The sequence below is a fragment of the Sceloporus undulatus genome, chromosome 1 (assembly GCF_019175285.1).
Source record: "Sceloporus undulatus isolate JIND9_A2432 ecotype Alabama chromosome 1, SceUnd_v1.1, whole genome shotgun sequence".
Lineage (NCBI taxonomy): Eukaryota > Metazoa > Chordata > Lepidosauria > Squamata > Phrynosomatidae > Sceloporus > Sceloporus undulatus.
Window position 1 is genome coordinate 24,223,324 of NC_056522.1, and position 18,623 is coordinate 24,241,946.

Consider the following 18,623-nt stretch of genomic DNA (forward strand, 5'->3'; position numbering starts at 1 on the left):
TGGCACGGTGGTAACCACCGTGCCATATTTCAGTCTATCTCCTTCCATGACCTCCTGCCAGGGATCCCTGAAGGAATGCAGTCTGCTATTTTCAGATGGAGCTTTTCCAATCTCTTATTTCAATCCACCTTTATTCCCAGCCAGTGAACCCAGACTTAGATGCTATAATGTAAAGCCATATAAAACAGAAGAGTTACAGAAAGATACAGGCAATTTAGATTAAAAAAACAAATTATCAGATTGAGTCACAACACTGGAATTATAATCACCGTTAGTCCATTGTTTATACATTTGGTACCTGGCTTTGGGATTGAAAAGTCATTTTTGCTTTCTCCAGTTCAAAGTTGCGAGAAGTGACTACATTGTCTCCATCTTGCTTCCTTATGGCAGATTGTAAATCCCTTTGAGCAAAACTTGAAAGACTGATGGACAAGTAACACTTTTGTTCTCATAATGTCAGGAACCTAAACTTCAGATTAATACTGGTTGGTTCCCACTGTTTTAGGCCTAGTCTTGACTTGGCTGCAGCTGTGTTTAGTGGCACATGAGCAGAAGTTTCCCTCTTTTTTGAATCTTAAGTCTGTGTATATTTATTCATTATTCATTACAGGAGGAAAGTAAATATTGTGGAACTAGGTTTCCATTTCTAGCTTTTGTTAAGAAATATCATGACATGTGTGGCTTCAGTTGTTGGCGTTGTGTGCCTTCAAGCCGTTTCCAGTTTATGGCGACCTGAAAGTGAACCAATCATGGAGTTTTCTTGGCAAGATTTGTTCAGAGGATGCTTGCCTTTTCCTTCTTCTGAGGCTGAGAGGGTGTGACTTGCCCAAGTGAGTTTCCATAGCTGAGAGGGGGGTCAAACCCTGGTCTCCACAGTCTACCAGAGAGCCGAGGCTCAAACCACTATACCACACTGTCTCTCTAATAGATGCACATAGATCCTTTGGATTCTAAGGCCTTTATACTTAGCAATACAGTTCTGTGGGTGTGCCCAAATAGGATTGGCTCCTTGGGAAATGAGTAGAGGATTGCAGGCTAAGGCTACAAGGTAAGTGCTGCATGGATGGTCAAAATGTGCTGGTGTGGTTCACTTGCAGCTTCACCATTGGTTATGCTGGTTAGGGCCGATGTGAATTACTGTCCAACATACTGAAGGCCATATTTTGGTCACCCCTGCTATGCCTGTTTACCTGGGATTCAGCCCCATTGGCCTCAATGGTTGAGTGAACATGCAAGTAATCTGAAGATCATACACTTGGCCCTACGCTTTGCAGGTTTGACATTTGCAGGTTTGATTATTCATGAATTATTTGCTGCCACCTCTGCTGCTTCCCTGTGCCATTGTTAATAGGGACTTGAAGCTTTGCCAGACTGAGAGACTGCAATTGAAGCTTGTAAGTCTGTATTAGAATCATAGAATCCTAGAGTTGGAAGAGATCGCAAGGGCCATCCAGTCCAACCCCATTCTGCCATGCAGGAAATCTCAATCAAAGTATCCCTGACAGATGGCCATCCAGCCCCTGTTTAAAGATCTCCAGGGAGGGAGACTGCACCACTCTCTGAGGTAATTTGTTCCACTGTCGAACAGCCCTTACTGTCAGGAAGTTCCTCCTAATGTTGAGGTGGAATCTCTTTTCCTGGAGCTTGCATCCATTGTTCTGGGTCCTTTTCTCTGGAGCAGCAGAAAACAAGCTTGCTCCCTCCTCAATATGACACCCCTTCAAAATGGTGCAGGGCAGCAGAGGCGGTAGTGGCAAGTCCCATCAGCCTCAAAGAGATCCATGCTAGATTGAAGCTGCAGATCATACATTTTGTGTATGTTAATTGTGGTTTGGGGCCCCTAGAATTATTCATGGGTTTTCCACTTTTACAGGGGCCCTGTGCCCCTAACCTCAGAGAATGTGGAGGGCTGACTATATGGCTTGCAAAGGCCCAGGATACCTCAACCATTCCCCCACTACTTCCCTGTTGATCTGTCAGCTTGGCAGTGTGGATCAGGCAGTTATCAGCTATCATGTCCCCATGGCATGATATACTGGTTTGAATTATGAATTAGGATACTGTCAGACCAGGGTTCGAATCCCCGCTTGGCCATGGAAACCTACTGGGTGATCTTGGACAAGTCACATTCTCACAGAGGAAGGCAAGAACAAACTCTGCCAAAACAGAAACAAAAACATGATAGGTCCACCCTAGGGTTGCCATAAGTCAGAAATGACTCGAACACGCACAGCAAATTAGCATGGGGAACCAGCAGTGTTGATCAGGATTCCTGAAGAAGGGTTAGGCCACCTTTCCATCCCTGTGCTTTTATTCAAATTGCGGGAGTGAAAGGTGAACCATTTTCAACCCCATTCTTGCGTTGGCCTTACCCAGCATACAGTTGTACACACACCCCTTAAAGTTTCTGCAGTGATGAATGTGACTCTTCAGCCCAAGAAGATTGCTCCCCCCCATATATATAAAACTATGCTATCAATATCTATTAGGTTGTAGCTGAAACCTGGTGTTGCAAATGTTTTATAGCAGAATATAAGTGGCGCAGTTTGCGTGTTGGATTGCAACTCTGGACACGAGGGTTCGATTCCCTGCTCAGTCAACTGGGTGACCTTGGGCAAGTCACACTCTCTCAGCCTCAGGGGAAGGCAATGGCAAACCTCTGAGCAAATCTTGCCCAGAAAACCCATGATAGGGTTGCCTTAGGGTCGTCATAAGTTGGAAACAACTTGAAGGCACACAACAATAAATCAAATAAAAATTTACAAAGTTTCCCTGTTGAAATAATGTGGAGGGGGGGAGACTTTTCCCAAGGGGGGATATTAGTTGGGAAATGTATACACTAAATACTGGGTTTAAAAAAACTATAGCAGCAGATCAAGATTCATCTAAATTAACATGAAGATATAGCTCATGAGCTAAGTTGTGTTGCAAATACATATGTATTTGAGTTCAAATAGTTATCAGGGTACTTTGAAACTGGTAGACACTGCAGTGAATAGAAAGGGATTGTTCACTGCAGAGTTTCTGTTTCCTTAATTTTATGTATTAGTCTCATTTGCTTCCAGGAGCGTTATTTTAATTTCTGTTCATGGAAATTTGAGCCAGTCTGCCAAATGGAATGAAAGAGCACAGCTTGTTTCCAGAGCAAGTGGCTTCTCCAAAGACTGGATTACTGTAACAATGGCTAGCTGTGTTATCAACAGAAATGTAAGAGATAAGCATATTCAAGCCTAACGTATAGTGATGTGCGTGAACTGCATTTCTTACACACATATCTGTAAGTCCTACTGAATTCAGAGGGCCTTGTGTCTGAATAGACACGTACATAGTTGGATTTATATAGTTGAGCATATACAGTATGCAATCTCATATATACGTCAAAGGCAGGTTTGGGGCCCAAAACTATAAATTTTGATATGACTCATGGATAGGTTGACGGTCAAACTTAGGAGCGCATAAAAAAGGACATAAAGGATGAAGCAAAGGAAAACAATGCCAAAGAACTTACAAAATTCAAGCAGATGTAACTGTGCTCCTAATGGATGAGAAAAATGAAGAGAGTCAGTGATTCCAGGACAGATTATGCTCTTGCCTTTCACCAAGGGATGGTTCCTTTTTTAAAGAAGAGGTAAAGTACAGTATTTAAATTGACCCATGGATAGGTCGACTCAGGTTTTTGGGGTAAATTTTTGACCTAAATTTCTACTTTTATACATGAGTATATACAGTATGTATATGAGTGACATGGGTGACTATATTGTATATAGTTGCGTGGAGTCCCCCAGATATGTTGGAATTCAATCACCATCTTCGTCAGCAACATGGCCAGTAGGGAGACTGGCTGGGTGTGATGAGAGCCAACCCAACTATAGTGCATCCCATATTTAGGACTGTTGTGATAGAACCCATCTAGAGAGCCCGATGTTGGTGTAATATGGGGGTTGAAAGACAAAGCCCTTGATAAAGCACTCTTGCTAGGGAGGAAAAAAATGAAGCTGAAGAAAATTGTGCTAGGTTCTAGGGAGTACAGATTTCCATTTTTGAGGCTATGGAGATATCTTTTTAGCCCCCAAACCTGGAAGTGAATGTCTGTCACTTTAATTTTTGGAAACAATGGATGGATGTAGATCCTGGATGTTCAGGCAACTGCCCACCTGACTCTTAATACAGTGGGCCCTTGGTATCTGTTGTTATTTTGTTCCAGGAACCCCCCCCCCCTTTCATGGATACCAAAATCCATGGATCCTCAAGTCTCATTAAATACAATTGCATAGTAAAATGGTGTCCCTTATATAAAATGGCAAGATCAAGGTTTGCTGTTTGGATTTTTAAATATACATATATATTTTCAAGCTGTGGACATAGGAATCCATGGATGTAGAATCCGTGAATATGGAGGGTTGACTATATTTAATACAAACAGAATCAAAACTACTCTGTGTACCCTAAACTGTTAAAATTAGGACTTTCTGTTGGAGTCTAAGAATCAATGTGTAATGATCGCATTTAGGACAGAACATTAAGCCCTTCAAAGAAAAGTCAAAAGATCTGGGCATGTGTAGCCAGGAGTTGAAAGTGTTCAGAAGCAATGGGACAGCTGTCTTCAAATGTTTGAAGGACTGTCAGATGGATGATGGAGCAAAGCCTGTATCTCCCCATCCAAGCCTGTCAAAGTCTAAAAATCTGTTGGGGAAGACTTTCTCTCAGTCACCATCATAAGTTTGTTTGATGAGGACATGGGAGAGATCCTTCACACTGGCTGCTCCCAAGCTATGGAATTCCATGCTGACTGCCTTGTTCACATACTGTTTTTTTAAATAGGATTCTCTTGTGCCAGAAAGGGTTAAGGGATACAGCAAAGTTTGGGGGAGATAGTGGGGGACGGTAAAATTTTAACTTAAAGGGTGATCTGGTGAGATTACAAAAACAGCTCTTGGTGCCACATGTGGTCTACAGGCTGATCATGGCAGGGTAACCTGTTTGCCTATGGAACAGAGTGCTTTGGAAGGTGTTGGATGTTTTTAAGCACACTGGATGACCAGCTATCAGGATTTTTGCAGTAGTAGGTTTCCTGCCTTGGCAATAGGTTGGGCTACTAGATGAACTTGTGGTCTCTTACAGCTCTTTGATTCTAGGAGTACGACTCGGGCTCAAGCCGCACTGTGGAAATAACCCGGTGTGGCACCGCTTTAACTGCCGTGGCTCCATGTTATGGAATCCTGGGAAGCGTAGTTTGTTCCAATAATCCAAACCGGATTATTTCTGTAGTGTGGATCCAGCATGTGTAAAGATCTGTGTAGACTGCAATTATTGCATAGATGCTAGCTTGTAATAGTAATGGAAAGAATCTCAAATGTTTTAAGCTGCTGAGAAAACAAAGTGAGACAATGCTAGACATTCCCATTCCTGCTCCTAAATGTAGAAAAAACAAGAGAGCTAATATGAGAGATCACAAATTGACCAACTGTATGCTTCTTTCTGAGATAAGTGAACAATTGTAATAACATGCAGAATCATACCTTGTGTCACTTTACAAGTAAGTATTGTGGCATAATAGTTTGGGTGTTGGACTACCACTTTGGAGACCAGGGTTCAATTCCCAGCTCCGCCATGAAACCCACTGGGGGACCCTGGACAAGTCACACTCTCTCAGCCTCTGGGGAAGGCAAATCTCCCCCGAACAAATCTTGTCAAGAAAACCCGTGATAGGGTTGCCTTAGGGTCACCATAAGTTGGAAACGACTTGAAGGAACACAACAACAATTCTATCACCTAGAAAAGGAACCTGGAGAGCAATCCTGTGCATCCAGTACTTTCTCCGAAGTCATTTCCATTGAGTTCAGTGGGATTTCATCTGATGCAAATTAGTGTAAAAGTGTAGTCTTAAATTTATAAATTAATCAGACCATGATTAAACTGACAAAGTAAGTCCACGTGTCTCATCCATTAAGAGGGCCAACAATGTCATGGAAACTAGCCTTGAGGGATTGTGACTATGTGCTAGGCATGTGTGCTCAGCTGCTAGCATGCAGAAGTCCTTTTCCCCCAAGGTTATGTGTTCTGTGCTTTTCCATCTCAGCTCTTACATGCACCATATATCTCAGCTGTTATTTTTAAATGAGGCAGAAATTGCAGTAGCTTGTGCTTTTAAGTTAGGCTGAGTACTCTGCAGACATCCTGTATAACAATGCCAGATATCTTAAATTGGGAACATGCTGCACCATATATCATCCAGTGTAATTTTAAAAATTCAGTGTAATTTTTAAAATACCAGTTTCCTTCTTTCAACAGTTTGTTGCTGGAAATCCTCACTGAGGCTTTAACCACACTGAAGAAATAATCCTGTCTGAACACCTTTAACTGCCATGGGTCAGGGCTATGGATTTCTGGGAACTGTAGTTTTGTGAGACATTTAGTCTTCTCCATCAGTGATCTTTGGTGCCACAACCAACTACATTTCCCAAAATTCCATAGCATTGAGCTATGGCAGTTAAAGTAGTGTCCAAATGGATTATTTCTACAGTGTGGATACAGCCTTGGTCACTGGAAAGCACAGAATGCTGAGGAGTATCTGTTGGATCAGAGATGGAGAACATGTGTTCTCCCCCCCGCAATTTCCATCATGCCTTACTGTTGCCTATGCTGGCTTGGGCGGATAGAAGTTGCAGTTCAGCAACTTCAGGAGAGCCACAGATTCTTTATACCAAAGTTAGATCATTTGCCAATAAGAACAGTTTCAGACCTCAGGACTCCTAAATGAAAGGTGGTCTCAAAAAGGCCTCTGGAGGCATTTTGCTGTATAATGCTGAAAGCCCTGGGTTTTAATCTGCTCATTGGCTGGCATTCCAAAGAGTTTGGATGTTTAACGTGTTTAGCACCCAGAACGTGTGTGGAATTCTGAAGGTCTCAAGGTCACTTCAGTCTCTGCTATCTCCATCTACAAAAATCAAGTAACAGGTGATGAGAAAGACCTCCTTCTCCATGTCTAGAGAGCCAACCAGTCACCCTGGAGAAGATTGAGATAAAACAGTGATTCCCAACTACTTTTCTGCCAAAGGTTTGAGACTTCACATAAATGCAGACTCTTGGCCATCCTGGCTAGGGCTTTTGTAAACTGAAATCCAAAATTTGTGGAGGACTAAAGACTGGGAACCACTCTGCTGGAATTTTATTGATTCCATTGGTTTCACTCCACTTTAGTAGCTTCATATATTCTATGCAAAGTTATGGCTAGGCTAGATCTCTCCTTAAGCCATGAACTGCTTAATTGGTATAAGAGCAACTGTAATTTAAAAAACACCCTCAAAGGTCAAGCTTTTAAATTTAGGACATCCTTCATTTAAAGGATAAGTGGCTTCTTTTCTTATTTTTAGGAAGATAAACTTCTCTTAAAAAATGAATCAGTGGCAGCTAGTTTGTATGTATGTTTCCCTTCTGCTCTCCTCCATCTGCCTTGTCCATATTAGTTTTCCATATTCTTCCAAGCTGATCTGCCCGTCCACAGATTCCATTATCTCAATTTCTAAATGTGATCTTGGAGGAGAAATCCCTTCAACTACTATGATGAAGCATAGCAGGGTGCCTAAAGGAGTAAATTGCATCACTTAAGTGACTTGTTCATTTACAGAGCACATTTCTTTTTAAATGAACAAGAATAAAGCTTCAAAATATTACTTTTTTGGACTGCAATACCCAGAAATCCCTCCTCTGTTAGCATAGTCAGTGGACCTATTTGACTAGAATACTTTAGGAACTGTAGTCCAAAGCAAGTAACGTTTCCAAGTTGAGTAAAATAATATGATTTTAAAAGTGATTTTTTTTAAATGCTAGCAGTTCATATTTGCATGAGATTTGAGAGGCTGGGATTTCTTTTGGCTCTCTTTGTCACCATTTGAATGTGGGTTGGGTGGAAAATGGGAGTCTAGGATTGAAATCCAGAAAGTACACACAGTGGTTATTAAACTCTTTGTATTTTCATTCTTTTTGACCTCACTGCTTGCATTCTATACACAGACACCATCCCATCCCAAGCAGATGCTACTGACTAAATTAACATTCTGTGTATCTGGTGAGATGTTCTCTGACCCATGGGAACTTATGCCACAATAAATTTGTCAGTGTTTAAGGTCACCCCAGACTTTTTATTTTTGGTGCACCATACTATAATGCATCTGCTCTTAAGAAATCATACGTTTTACAATGAATTAGGCTTTACAATGGAAAGTGTGGTCTCTGTCTTCAAGGAGCATGCACACTAAAATCCATCTGAAGACAGCGAGCCAAGGGAGGAGAGGAAAACTGAAGTGATTCTTAATCTTCATTCACATCAGTTATCATATAATTTATTTGTGAAAAGTTGAGTATGGCGTAGTGGTTTGAGCGATGGACTGTGATCCTAGACACTAGGGTTTGATTTCCCACTAAGTCATGAAATCCACTGGGTAACCTTGGGCAAGTCACACTCTCTCAGCCTCAGGGGAAGGCAATGACAAACCTCCTCTGAACAAAAATGCAACCCTTGATAGGATTGCCTTGGGGTCACCATAACTCCAAAATGATTTGAAGGCACAAAATAACAACAAATTAGGAAAGTTGGATGACAAGATCAAAAGAGAAGGTGGGTGTTGAGAAATGATTTCAAAGATGAGAGAGGATGGAAGCATCATGGAAGTATTATTGGAGGCAGTTTCCCATATCTAAGTCTCATCACTGAGCTGGTTTACAAGCTGCAGAAAGGCCTCAAGTCAACTCTGATAGCTTTAAAAGCGAATTACATAAGTTAATGGAAAGTAAGGCTGTTAATGGCTGCTACTCATGAGCATGCTGCCCCCTTGATCTCAAACTGCTTGGGAACATAAGAAGCAGAATGCAATAATGTTTGTCCCCTTCTTATATGCTTCCAGAGGCATATCTATTTAGCTACTGTGGAAAACAGGATACTAGACTATACAGTGGACATAGTTTTCTGTGAGCTTTTTGGGCTTTGTGGCCACGTTCTGGAAGAATTTATTCCTGATATTTCACTTGAATCTGTGGCTGGCATCTTCAAAGATGCCAGGAAATTGTAGTTCAAAACATCTAGATGGCTGAATATGGAGTACACCAGTCTTAAAGTGGGTGTTGGTTTTTTGGGGGCGAGGGTGAGTTGGTAAGCTACCTCGGCAAGATACAAAGTCAGGATACAATTTTTTAATTAAATAAATGAACAGGGAATTAGGTCTAATGGGGACTTGGTCCAGAGAAAGGCGATCACAGCTAGATTGCAGCAAGTTCCCAGGAAAGAACAAAACAGTTGTTACCAATGAATATAAATATGATGCCCAGGAATATAAATAAGAGAAAAGATCTGCCCCGTCCCCCACATCACAAAGCTTAAGAAGCAGTGGCATAAATGATGGTGATTAATACAATAAAGGAAGAATACTTTATCCCTGGTTTTCTGAGAAGTTGTTGATCCTTTTGAGTCAGAATTCAAAAGTCATCTTGGTGAATGGTAGAAGGGAGCTGCAGAAAAATAAGATAAAATCTAATAAACAAAAATGTGGAGTCAGTGTTCCTGGCCAGACCATAGGGCTGATCAGAGGAATTGAGACCAAGGCAATTAGGGTTGATGCTAATGGAATGTGAGTCAGCAATGAGGCCCAGTGTAGTTGCATTAAGGGCTAATGGACTGCATTACCAGAAGCTTCAGGTCTAAATTTTGGGACTAATTCTGATTGTTCTTGCCTTTGATCAGGTCCTAGCTGATGCTCTGTGTACTGTTCTGGCTACAGCATTTATAAACATACAGAAGATTATTATTAAAAGCCTCTGTGCTTTTCTGGACAATAAATGAATACCTTACCCCCACTTGGGAGACCAGGGTTCGAATCTCCGCTCAGCCATAGAAACCTACCAGGTGATCTTGGGCAAATCACACTTTTTCAGCCTCTATGGAAGACAAGAGCAAACCCTCCTGAACAGATTCTACCAAGAAAACCCCTTAGGGCTGCCATAAGTCAGAAGCAACTTGAAGGCACGCAAGAACGACCACCTCCAGTCCAGCACTAGTAATGTCCTTGTGTTCAGGAAGGATAGGAACGGAGGGAAAAGGACACAGAATGATGCAGAATAGACAGATCAGTCCATTCAGAAAGAAAGTTGTGTGAGCCAATGGTGCAGAAGGAAAGGCAAAGGCTCCACAGGATTAAAACTGGGGAGAGAAACAAATTTTAAAAAAGACTGGTGATCCTTAAAGACAGCCTTGCTCAGTCTGTTGACCTCTGCTGTGACTGCTAGCTGGGTATAACTGGAGTTTGAACAATTCTGAAAGATTCTGGTTTTGGGATTGTTGGATGCTAGGCAAAATGTGTAGACTGCAGCAATTAGTTTCCTTTGCTGGAATCTAAAAATGGGGAAAGATTCATCTCTCTCTCTCTTTCTCTAAAAGAGAGAGTGAAACAGATGTTGTGGCATTGTCGCTACTAATGACACTAGACCCACTGAAATCAATGAGGCAATAAAGCAAGTTAGTTCTGACTGAAGTCAAGTTCAAGATGAAGTATGAATCCCACCCTTGTTTATACAGTTTAGAATGATTGGTTATTTTGGCTTGAAAATGTTAGAGTATCTTACATTTTAAATTAAGTGATTAATGATTAATTAGAATGCATTATGATAATTGGTAAATACCTACCAGTGAAAACATATTATTAGCAATGCAGTGAGTAGCAAGGAGCTTGAAACTTTAATTTTGAAAAAATGTTAATGCATTAACTTTTTAAAATATTGATCTGAGCTCTGAGGTTAGGCTAAAAAACAAAATCATTAAACAGTGGTGCGGCAAGCTTGGGGAAATTGGTTTATTAATTAAATATTAAATAGGGGGGAAAGGCTCCAAATTATCCTTCTCATAAGTACATTTTGGTTATAGCAAGAAAATGTTGCTCATCATTACACCAAAAATAGTAATAACTTTGCCAGTCATTCAATTATTTCATAAAAGGAATGTTGTTTTATCTTTATAACACCCAAAAGTACTGTAGTACACATTGAGTATCCTTTATCTAGAATTCAAAGATAGTCCAAAATCCAAAACTATTGTCCACATGGGTGGCTGAGATAATGACACCTTTGCTTTCTGATGGTTCAGTGTACACAAATGTCGTTTCATGCACAGAATTACTGAAAATATTATGTACAGTGGAACCTTGTTATCCGCTGGAGTTTGGTTCCTGGATCCCCCGTGGATAACAAAATCTGTGGATGCTCAAGTCCCATTAAATACAATGGCAGGGCAAAATGGTGTCCCTTAAATAAAATGGAAAATCAAGGTTTGCTATTTGGAATTTATACTTTTTTGCCAATTCAAAACACATGTATGAAATGGATAAATTATCATTTCTCTCAAAAAATAAGACACTAGTAAATTTTTATAAAGAATGGAAGGTTTGGATGACATATGTTCAAATGGAAGGAAAAGAAACTAGATATATAGCGTTGCTGGAGTGGGATATAAACGGACAAACATAAAGGCCAGCCAGGTAGGTTTTGGAAAACAAAAGGAAATTACATTATATAAAGATAGATGAAAGATAAAATTGTTGGATGTAATATATGTTTCATGTTTTTGTTAGTATCAGTCCTGCAGAATAGAATATATGTATTATGGTTGAAGGATCTGATAAATATGATATATACGGTAAACCAGATAAGGCTTGACAGGATTGCTCAAACTATATTTTCTTAATTATTGTGTGTGCCTGAGTATAGTTTGAACTGGGAGCTCTGCCAGACTCCTCTAAAAGAAGCATGAGTTCTTGTGATGTACGGTTCCTTGGGTTTTGCTGGTTCTTGTTGTTTCCTCATCCACTTGTTCCATTCTTTTTGGGTGACATTTGTAGAGATTTCCTGGATCAGTGCTAAGGCTCTTCCTAAAAAAATTGTTTAAAAACTGAGGCATGGTTGAGGTGCTTCTATGGTTTGAAGAGCATTTTTAAAATCTTCTCTAAATTAAGAAAAAATCTTGTTCTATAGTGTGACAGTGTCATTTCTCTGATGTACAATAACACTATAAAATTTTTAAAGAGATAAAGGAGGAGTAGCAATAGAACCCACCCCCGCATGATATGTCTCATAATTAAAAGTAAATCTGTTTAAGGATGGAAATGTATTCATGCTGGCAATTGCCAAAAAATAGTTCAGAGCAACAGAAATGTTTGGATGTTCGGGGGGGGGGGGGAATTCAGACAACTACACAGCAAGAAATACTTGTGCATAGCTGTTGGTTATGTATGGTTATGAAAAATTTAGCATTATCAGCCCAGTAATTAATTAGGAGTAACTTAAAGGTGGAAACTCCTTTATAATTTGAAAAGACAAAGACTCTGCCACATTAAAAATTTAGGGATTTAACTCTTCAAGGCAAAAGATTGCTTTGTCATGTTCAAATCACTGCAGCGAAAACGCATTTTTTTTGCATTTAGTTAGAATGTGTTACTATTGTTGGAAGAAACAGCAGCTTTTGCATTTGTTCTTCATGCTCTTTTGTCCACTGAGAATGAGATGGCTGAAACAGAGAGGGATTAGGACCTTTTGTCTTCCTTTCCTGCTTCCTTTTCCTCCTTCTCAGCCATCTATCCCAAAAGCATATGGGCAGATTACATTGTCAGGTTCAGTTGGGGTTAAAGATTTGTGACATTTTATTGTGATCCAGTAACACACAAAAGGTAGAATAATACAAGTCATTGTATTCCCTACTACCATGTATGGATGTGAGAACTAGTTAAGAAAGAAGAGAGGAAGAAAATAGGTTCATTTGAGGTGTGGTACTGAAGAAGACTGCTAAGGATACCATGGACAGCTAAAAACAAAAACAAATAGCTCCTAGAGCAGATCAAGCCAGAAATCTCCCTGGAAGCCAAGATGACAAAACTAAGGCTGTCTTACTTTGGACACATCATGCGAAGGCATGACATTGGGGGAAAAATAATGCTAGGAAAGGTGGAGGGAAATAGAAAGAGAGGAAGGCTGCATGCTAGATGGATGGACTCTATTAAGGAGGTTACAGGTATGAATTTACAGGAACTAAGCAGAACAGTGGAGGACAGGGAGTCTTGGAAATATCTCATCCACAGGGTTGCCGTGAGTTGAGACCAACTTGACGGCTGTTAACAACAATAACAATCCTGAATTTTGTTTCCACGTCTACATTACATAGCTGCTTGATAAGAAGTTTTAATAAACTTATTCTTCGGTGAAGAAGTTCTTGGGTTGATAATTCCTATGGTTCCTTGCCATTGTGTTTCGTCCTAGAAGTCCCTTCTCATTTATTTCCTGCTGTAAAAGAGTAAATCTTAACTATATTAATAATTACTTTCCTTTCTCTCTAATCTCTTTCCCTTTTCAATTACACTCAAGGTGAACTCAGTGTACCATAGAGATTCCCCTTCTATGTAGCTTGAATAGATTGCCATGAAAGTCTGAAGAATTATCTTTGGGTTTGGTTACTCTAAATTGCTTGCTGCGTCATCTTCAGCTTTTTGCTCCTTTGCAAGTTGTTGAAGTTTATAGTATACTTACAGTTTTAATAACTTGTCTTTTAACAGCTGGCTTAGTACAGAGTTAAATTCAAAGACAGAACTGTTGAATCCCTTGTTATAATCCCCCTCTCCTTCAGTGATCAAAAGCACTTGATAAATACAATTTGAACATAATGAATGGCGTGTCTAATTTTATTTTGCTCTTCAGTTTTGTCAATGCCCCATTGTTGCCATTTTTTGGGGGAAAGACCTCTTTATTCCCCATTGCCGCAGTATCTGTACAAAGAAAGACAGAGAGTCCTTAAAATTGCTTTTGCTAAGAACCTTCATACTTTTTATATCAGTTTACCATAACATCTTAGAATGTGCCCAAACATTTTTTCTGTTGTAGGTTTATTCCATTGGTAACCCTACGGTATGAAGTATAGGGCTTTCTCTTTTGTCCCAAATGTAGAGATGCAGTTGTGATTATCGGCCATAAGAAACAAAGCCTTTTCAGTGGCTTCACCTAAACTGTGGAATTCATTGTCTTTGTAGGCTAGGTTGACACCTTCTGGATAAAGCAAACTGCAGTCTGGCAAAGACCTTGAAGCAGGTGTTTGGTGTATAAGTTTTAGCTAATATTTTAATGTGTAGCATCTCTGAAGATCTATGAAGATGATTTTAGCCCCATGCCCTGCTATTTTTTTGTAATGTTACTGTATCTTGAGATGGATTTTAATTGTTGTTAGCCACCTCGAGTGATACATAAACATTCGAAGGGCAGGTTTTGTTGTTGTGTGCTTCAAATCGTTCCCAACCTATGCTAATCCTAAAATAAACCTATTACAGGGTTTTCTTGGCAAGATTTGGTTAGAGGGGGGGCTTGCTTTTGCCTTCCTCTGAGACTGAGAGTGTGTGACTTGCAAGTGGGGATTTGAACCCTGAGTCGTCCAGTGATCAAAACATTACATTTCTTTAAATACAGTAGGCCCTTGGTATCCGCTGCCATTTGGTTCCAAGACATCCGTCCCATAGGATACCAAAATCCTTGGATGCTCCAGTCCCATTACATACAATGGCATAGTAAAATGTTGTCCCTTATATAAAATGGCCAAATCAAGATTTGCTTTTTGGAATATATATATATATATATATATATATATATATGAATATTTTCAAGCCGTGGATGGTTGAATCCATGGATAAAGAATCTGTCGATATGGAGGGCTGACTGTATTCAACAAGGCTAAGACTTGTCAAGGGCTAAACCAAGTCCCACAGGTTTTTAAAAAAATACTTTTTCAAGTGCAACTCCTTTAACTTTCCCGTAAGTATAGGAACTGTATCCCCATCACTTTCTCAATCTGACCACTCCTGATGTGGAATGTCTCATGTAACATTGCCTGAGAGTATTTTCTGTGCCAGAGCTTTCCCAGGTCTTTCTGAAACTATTGTGGCACTTCTGTTGGAATGTATTATACATGAGAAACCCAGTGAAAGTTCAAAAGAAGTCAGTGAAAAGGCTGCTGCATTCATGAGCAACTTCTTGATTATGGTTTAGTCTGCTCTTTTTACAGAGGGGAAAGGGACTGACAGGAGTGAAAATTGTACAGTCCTCCAGATATTGTTGGACTGCAGCTTCCAGAAGCCCTAGCCAGCATAGCCAGTGGTGAGGAATGATCCCAACAACATCTGAATGGCTGTGTGATTCCCACCACTAAGAGGACAAAAACAACATTCGTGGGTGTAGTCATGTCAGTTTTCTTGCTAGGTATTTTGAATACTGTATACAGTATGGGAATCTAACCTATACAGTGGGCCTTTGCTATCTGCCAGGGTTTGGCTCCAGCAGCCCCCATGGATAACAAAATCAGTGGATGCTCAAGTCCCATTAATACAATGGTGTAATAAAATGGTGCCCCTTATATAGAATGGCAAAATCAAGACTTGCTTTTGGGAATTTATATATTTTTAAAAAATATGTATGTAGATAGCTGGACCCATGGGTATGGAGGGCCAACAGTACTGATATATTTTTCCTTCTGACTGACAATGATTCCTCTTGCTCTCAAATCCTGTTTTGTTGTTGTTGTTTTAAGAAGACCATGTCAGGGATTGAACTAGCAGCCTTTTTGTATGTGCAGCATATGGTTGACCACTAACCTGTGGCTTTTACTACTATACGGATTTAGATCTATATAGAAAATGACTTCAGGCTGTAATCCTGTGTCTAGTTAAGCTCCTGAAATCCCTCTGAAGGCCATGCGATTTAAGTAGCCCATCTGGAAAATTTCAAATTTTCAAAGGTAAGGATGCCCAGTACACCTCATCCCAGATCACATTTGAACCCTATGTTCAAACATGGACTTATCTTAATTTTCGTGTCTGTTCCTGTCTGCGTATTGGTCTTCCTTAGTCTGGATATGTGATTTATTATTGCATGAATGAACCTCAGCCTCATGTGCTCTGCTTTTCCTTTCCTCCCCTCCAGCTGAGAGGAATGTGGAAGCTTTTGCTTCCATATTTAACCAACTATAATGGAGTATAGATTGGGAAACAATGGGCAGCCTAAGGCCAAAGTGTGTCTGTGTGTATGCTTGCTTGTTTTTCTTTATGTAGGGAACAACTTGGGGTGGTGGTGGTCTTTTTTTTGGACTACAGATCCCAGTATGGCCAATGACCATGCTTACAGAGGAATTTGAAGATTCATAGCCTGAAAGGGTAATTTTTCCAAACTTTGACACAAAGATGCAATTCAAATATGGAAATATACTGCTTGAAATTTAGTTGTAAACTCAGATAGCCTAGCACCATCCATTTCATGTGCATGTATACAATAGGCTTCAGTCTCTAATAGTGATGGCCCAAATTTCTGCAGAAAAGTAGTGCTCATACTTTTGTGAAAGCTAACTGTGGCTCAGTCCAATTGTTACTTGAAAAGACCCACTGAATCAATGAAACTTACATAAGTGCAGAGTTGCCAAGTTCCTACTGATTCATAGAATCTGCTGTAGTTTGTACTAACAACTGGATTTAGGTCCATGGTTATTTGTTGTTGTTGTTGTTGTTTTGCACCTTAAACTTGTTTCTTACTTACGGGAGCCTATGACGAACCTATCATGGGGTTTTCTTGGCAAGATTGGTTTTGAGGAGGTTTGCCATTGCTTGGGCATGTGACTTCCATGGCCAAGCAGGAAATCAAACCCTGGTCTCCAGAGTCATAGTCCAACACTCAAACCACTACACCACACTAACTCTTACCTAAACAGTATTTATATCATCTGGCTAAAGTATACCACTTACAAATCCAAAGATGGAGAGAATTTTAAGCAATGTGTGATTAAATAAAATATATACATATTCTTTCCTTGAGTCTTGAACACATGAGCATCATTGCTTATAAAACTTTCCTATTTAAGCCAACCCAGTATCTGTTTCTTGGACTTCAAAAATAATTTGTGGTTGTGTTCTCAATATGCTGGAATTTTAAATTTAACGTCTGATCCAGAAAACTGCTTCTAGTGTGGTTTTAGGCAAAAAGGTATTAATATAAGCATTGTCTGTATAAACATTTATCTGACTATATCACTTAACTTTCTTTTCCATGCTCATTTTCAAAATCCAATGAATTTGGAGGAAAAAACTGTGTGTGTTTCTCTTTTGTAGGGCATGAACCTGGCCTCGTTCAGCTGGTAAACTACTACAGAGGAGCTGATAAACTTTGTCGCAAAGCCTCTTTAGTGAAGTAAGATTTGTGTGTGAATGTGCATGTATGCATGCATGCACTTAACTATGAGTTAGAAGGCTTAATGTAGAATCACCTTCAGTCATGTAATCTCCTTTTGCTGTTTAAATGCTGTGACTGTGACTCTGATCAAGGGCAAGAGACTTAACATTCCAAATCTTTAGTCTAACCAAACAAAGAGCAGCATTTTGTGGTTTGATTGCAATAACTGGCCCATATTGTATAATATAAGTTGAGATTGATTTATTTGACTGACAAAATAAAGCATTTTATCACTGGAGTCATAGAGATTATATTCTGTGGACTCACTTCTCTTTACAAAAACCAGCTGTGAGGCATAACTGTGAATATACATGACTGACTTGTCGATGAGTGAGTTGGCATGCATAGGTTTTTCAGGTGCCTACCACATATGCAAAGTGGTTGAAGTTATCAGATTAAAACAGCTCCATTACATCCATTTCCCACCCTAAAAGTGTTGCTTTATCTCCGAAGCAAGGGTGGGCATCTGTTGGAAGCTAGGGAGCTGCATGAGCCCAGCCCAGGAGATGTTGGAGAGCCACACTTTCTGCAAGAAAAATTAAAAACTTACTCCAGTCCCACCAAACACCCTCTAGGATGAATGGGGCCATTTTTGTCAGGTTTTTGGAGTCCCTGGGCTATTTTAGGATCAAGAGAGGCCTTTTTTTCACAACAGGAAACTTCAAAAAAATTTACAACATAAAAACAAGTGTTTTTTAAACGCCTCCTAGAGACATGGACCAGGGATGAGGTCTGGTCCATGAATCATTGTCTGCCAGTCCTAGGTAAGTTTCCAGGAAAGAAAACCAGTCTTGGGGACACTGGGTTAAAAAATTGGCCATGCATACAGAGATGTCATTCAAAATAATTAACAACCGGTTCCTGTCTCCAGTTCTCCAATGTGGCCCTGGAGTATCCAGTCTTTCCTCCCTATGACCTTCTTGCCTCTTCATCCTATGAATTATATTGCTGTTGACATCTAGACTTGCCAGAGTGAAAACTGGAGATGGCTCCTTATAGTTGTGTACAAGAGGAAAATTTCAGGATGTGTTGCTTGTCACTTGGTTGCATGACAAGCAACAACTGCTGAACACCTGCTGAAATCCCCCTCTGCTATACAGTTACAAAAGGTATAGGAGCCATTTCCAGCTTCCAAATTGGCAACGCTTCTCACATCATATAGCTTGGACAGCACTATTTTAGAGGAGGTATGGGAGCATGTGAGGGCAGAAACATTTGGGGGAGGGGAATCTGCTCATCCTAATCTAAAGTAACATCTTTTTCTAAAATGGGGTAAAAAGTGTTTATTATTATTATTATTATTATTATTATTATTATTATTATTATTATTATTA

At 39.9% G+C, this 18,623-nt stretch overlaps 1 protein-coding gene across 1 annotated transcript in view; it reads left to right on the plus strand.

Annotated features, from left to right (window-relative positions):
* TTL (tubulin tyrosine ligase) overlaps positions 1–18,623 on the plus strand; it is a 39,610-nt gene that overhangs the window by 1,451 nt on the left and 19,536 nt on the right. The window contains exon 2 of the mRNA XM_042440512.1: positions 17,169–17,247. Coding sequence (XP_042296446.1) covers positions 17,169–17,247 — 79 coding nt within the window. The remainder of the gene's footprint in view (positions 1–17,168; positions 17,248–18,623) is intronic.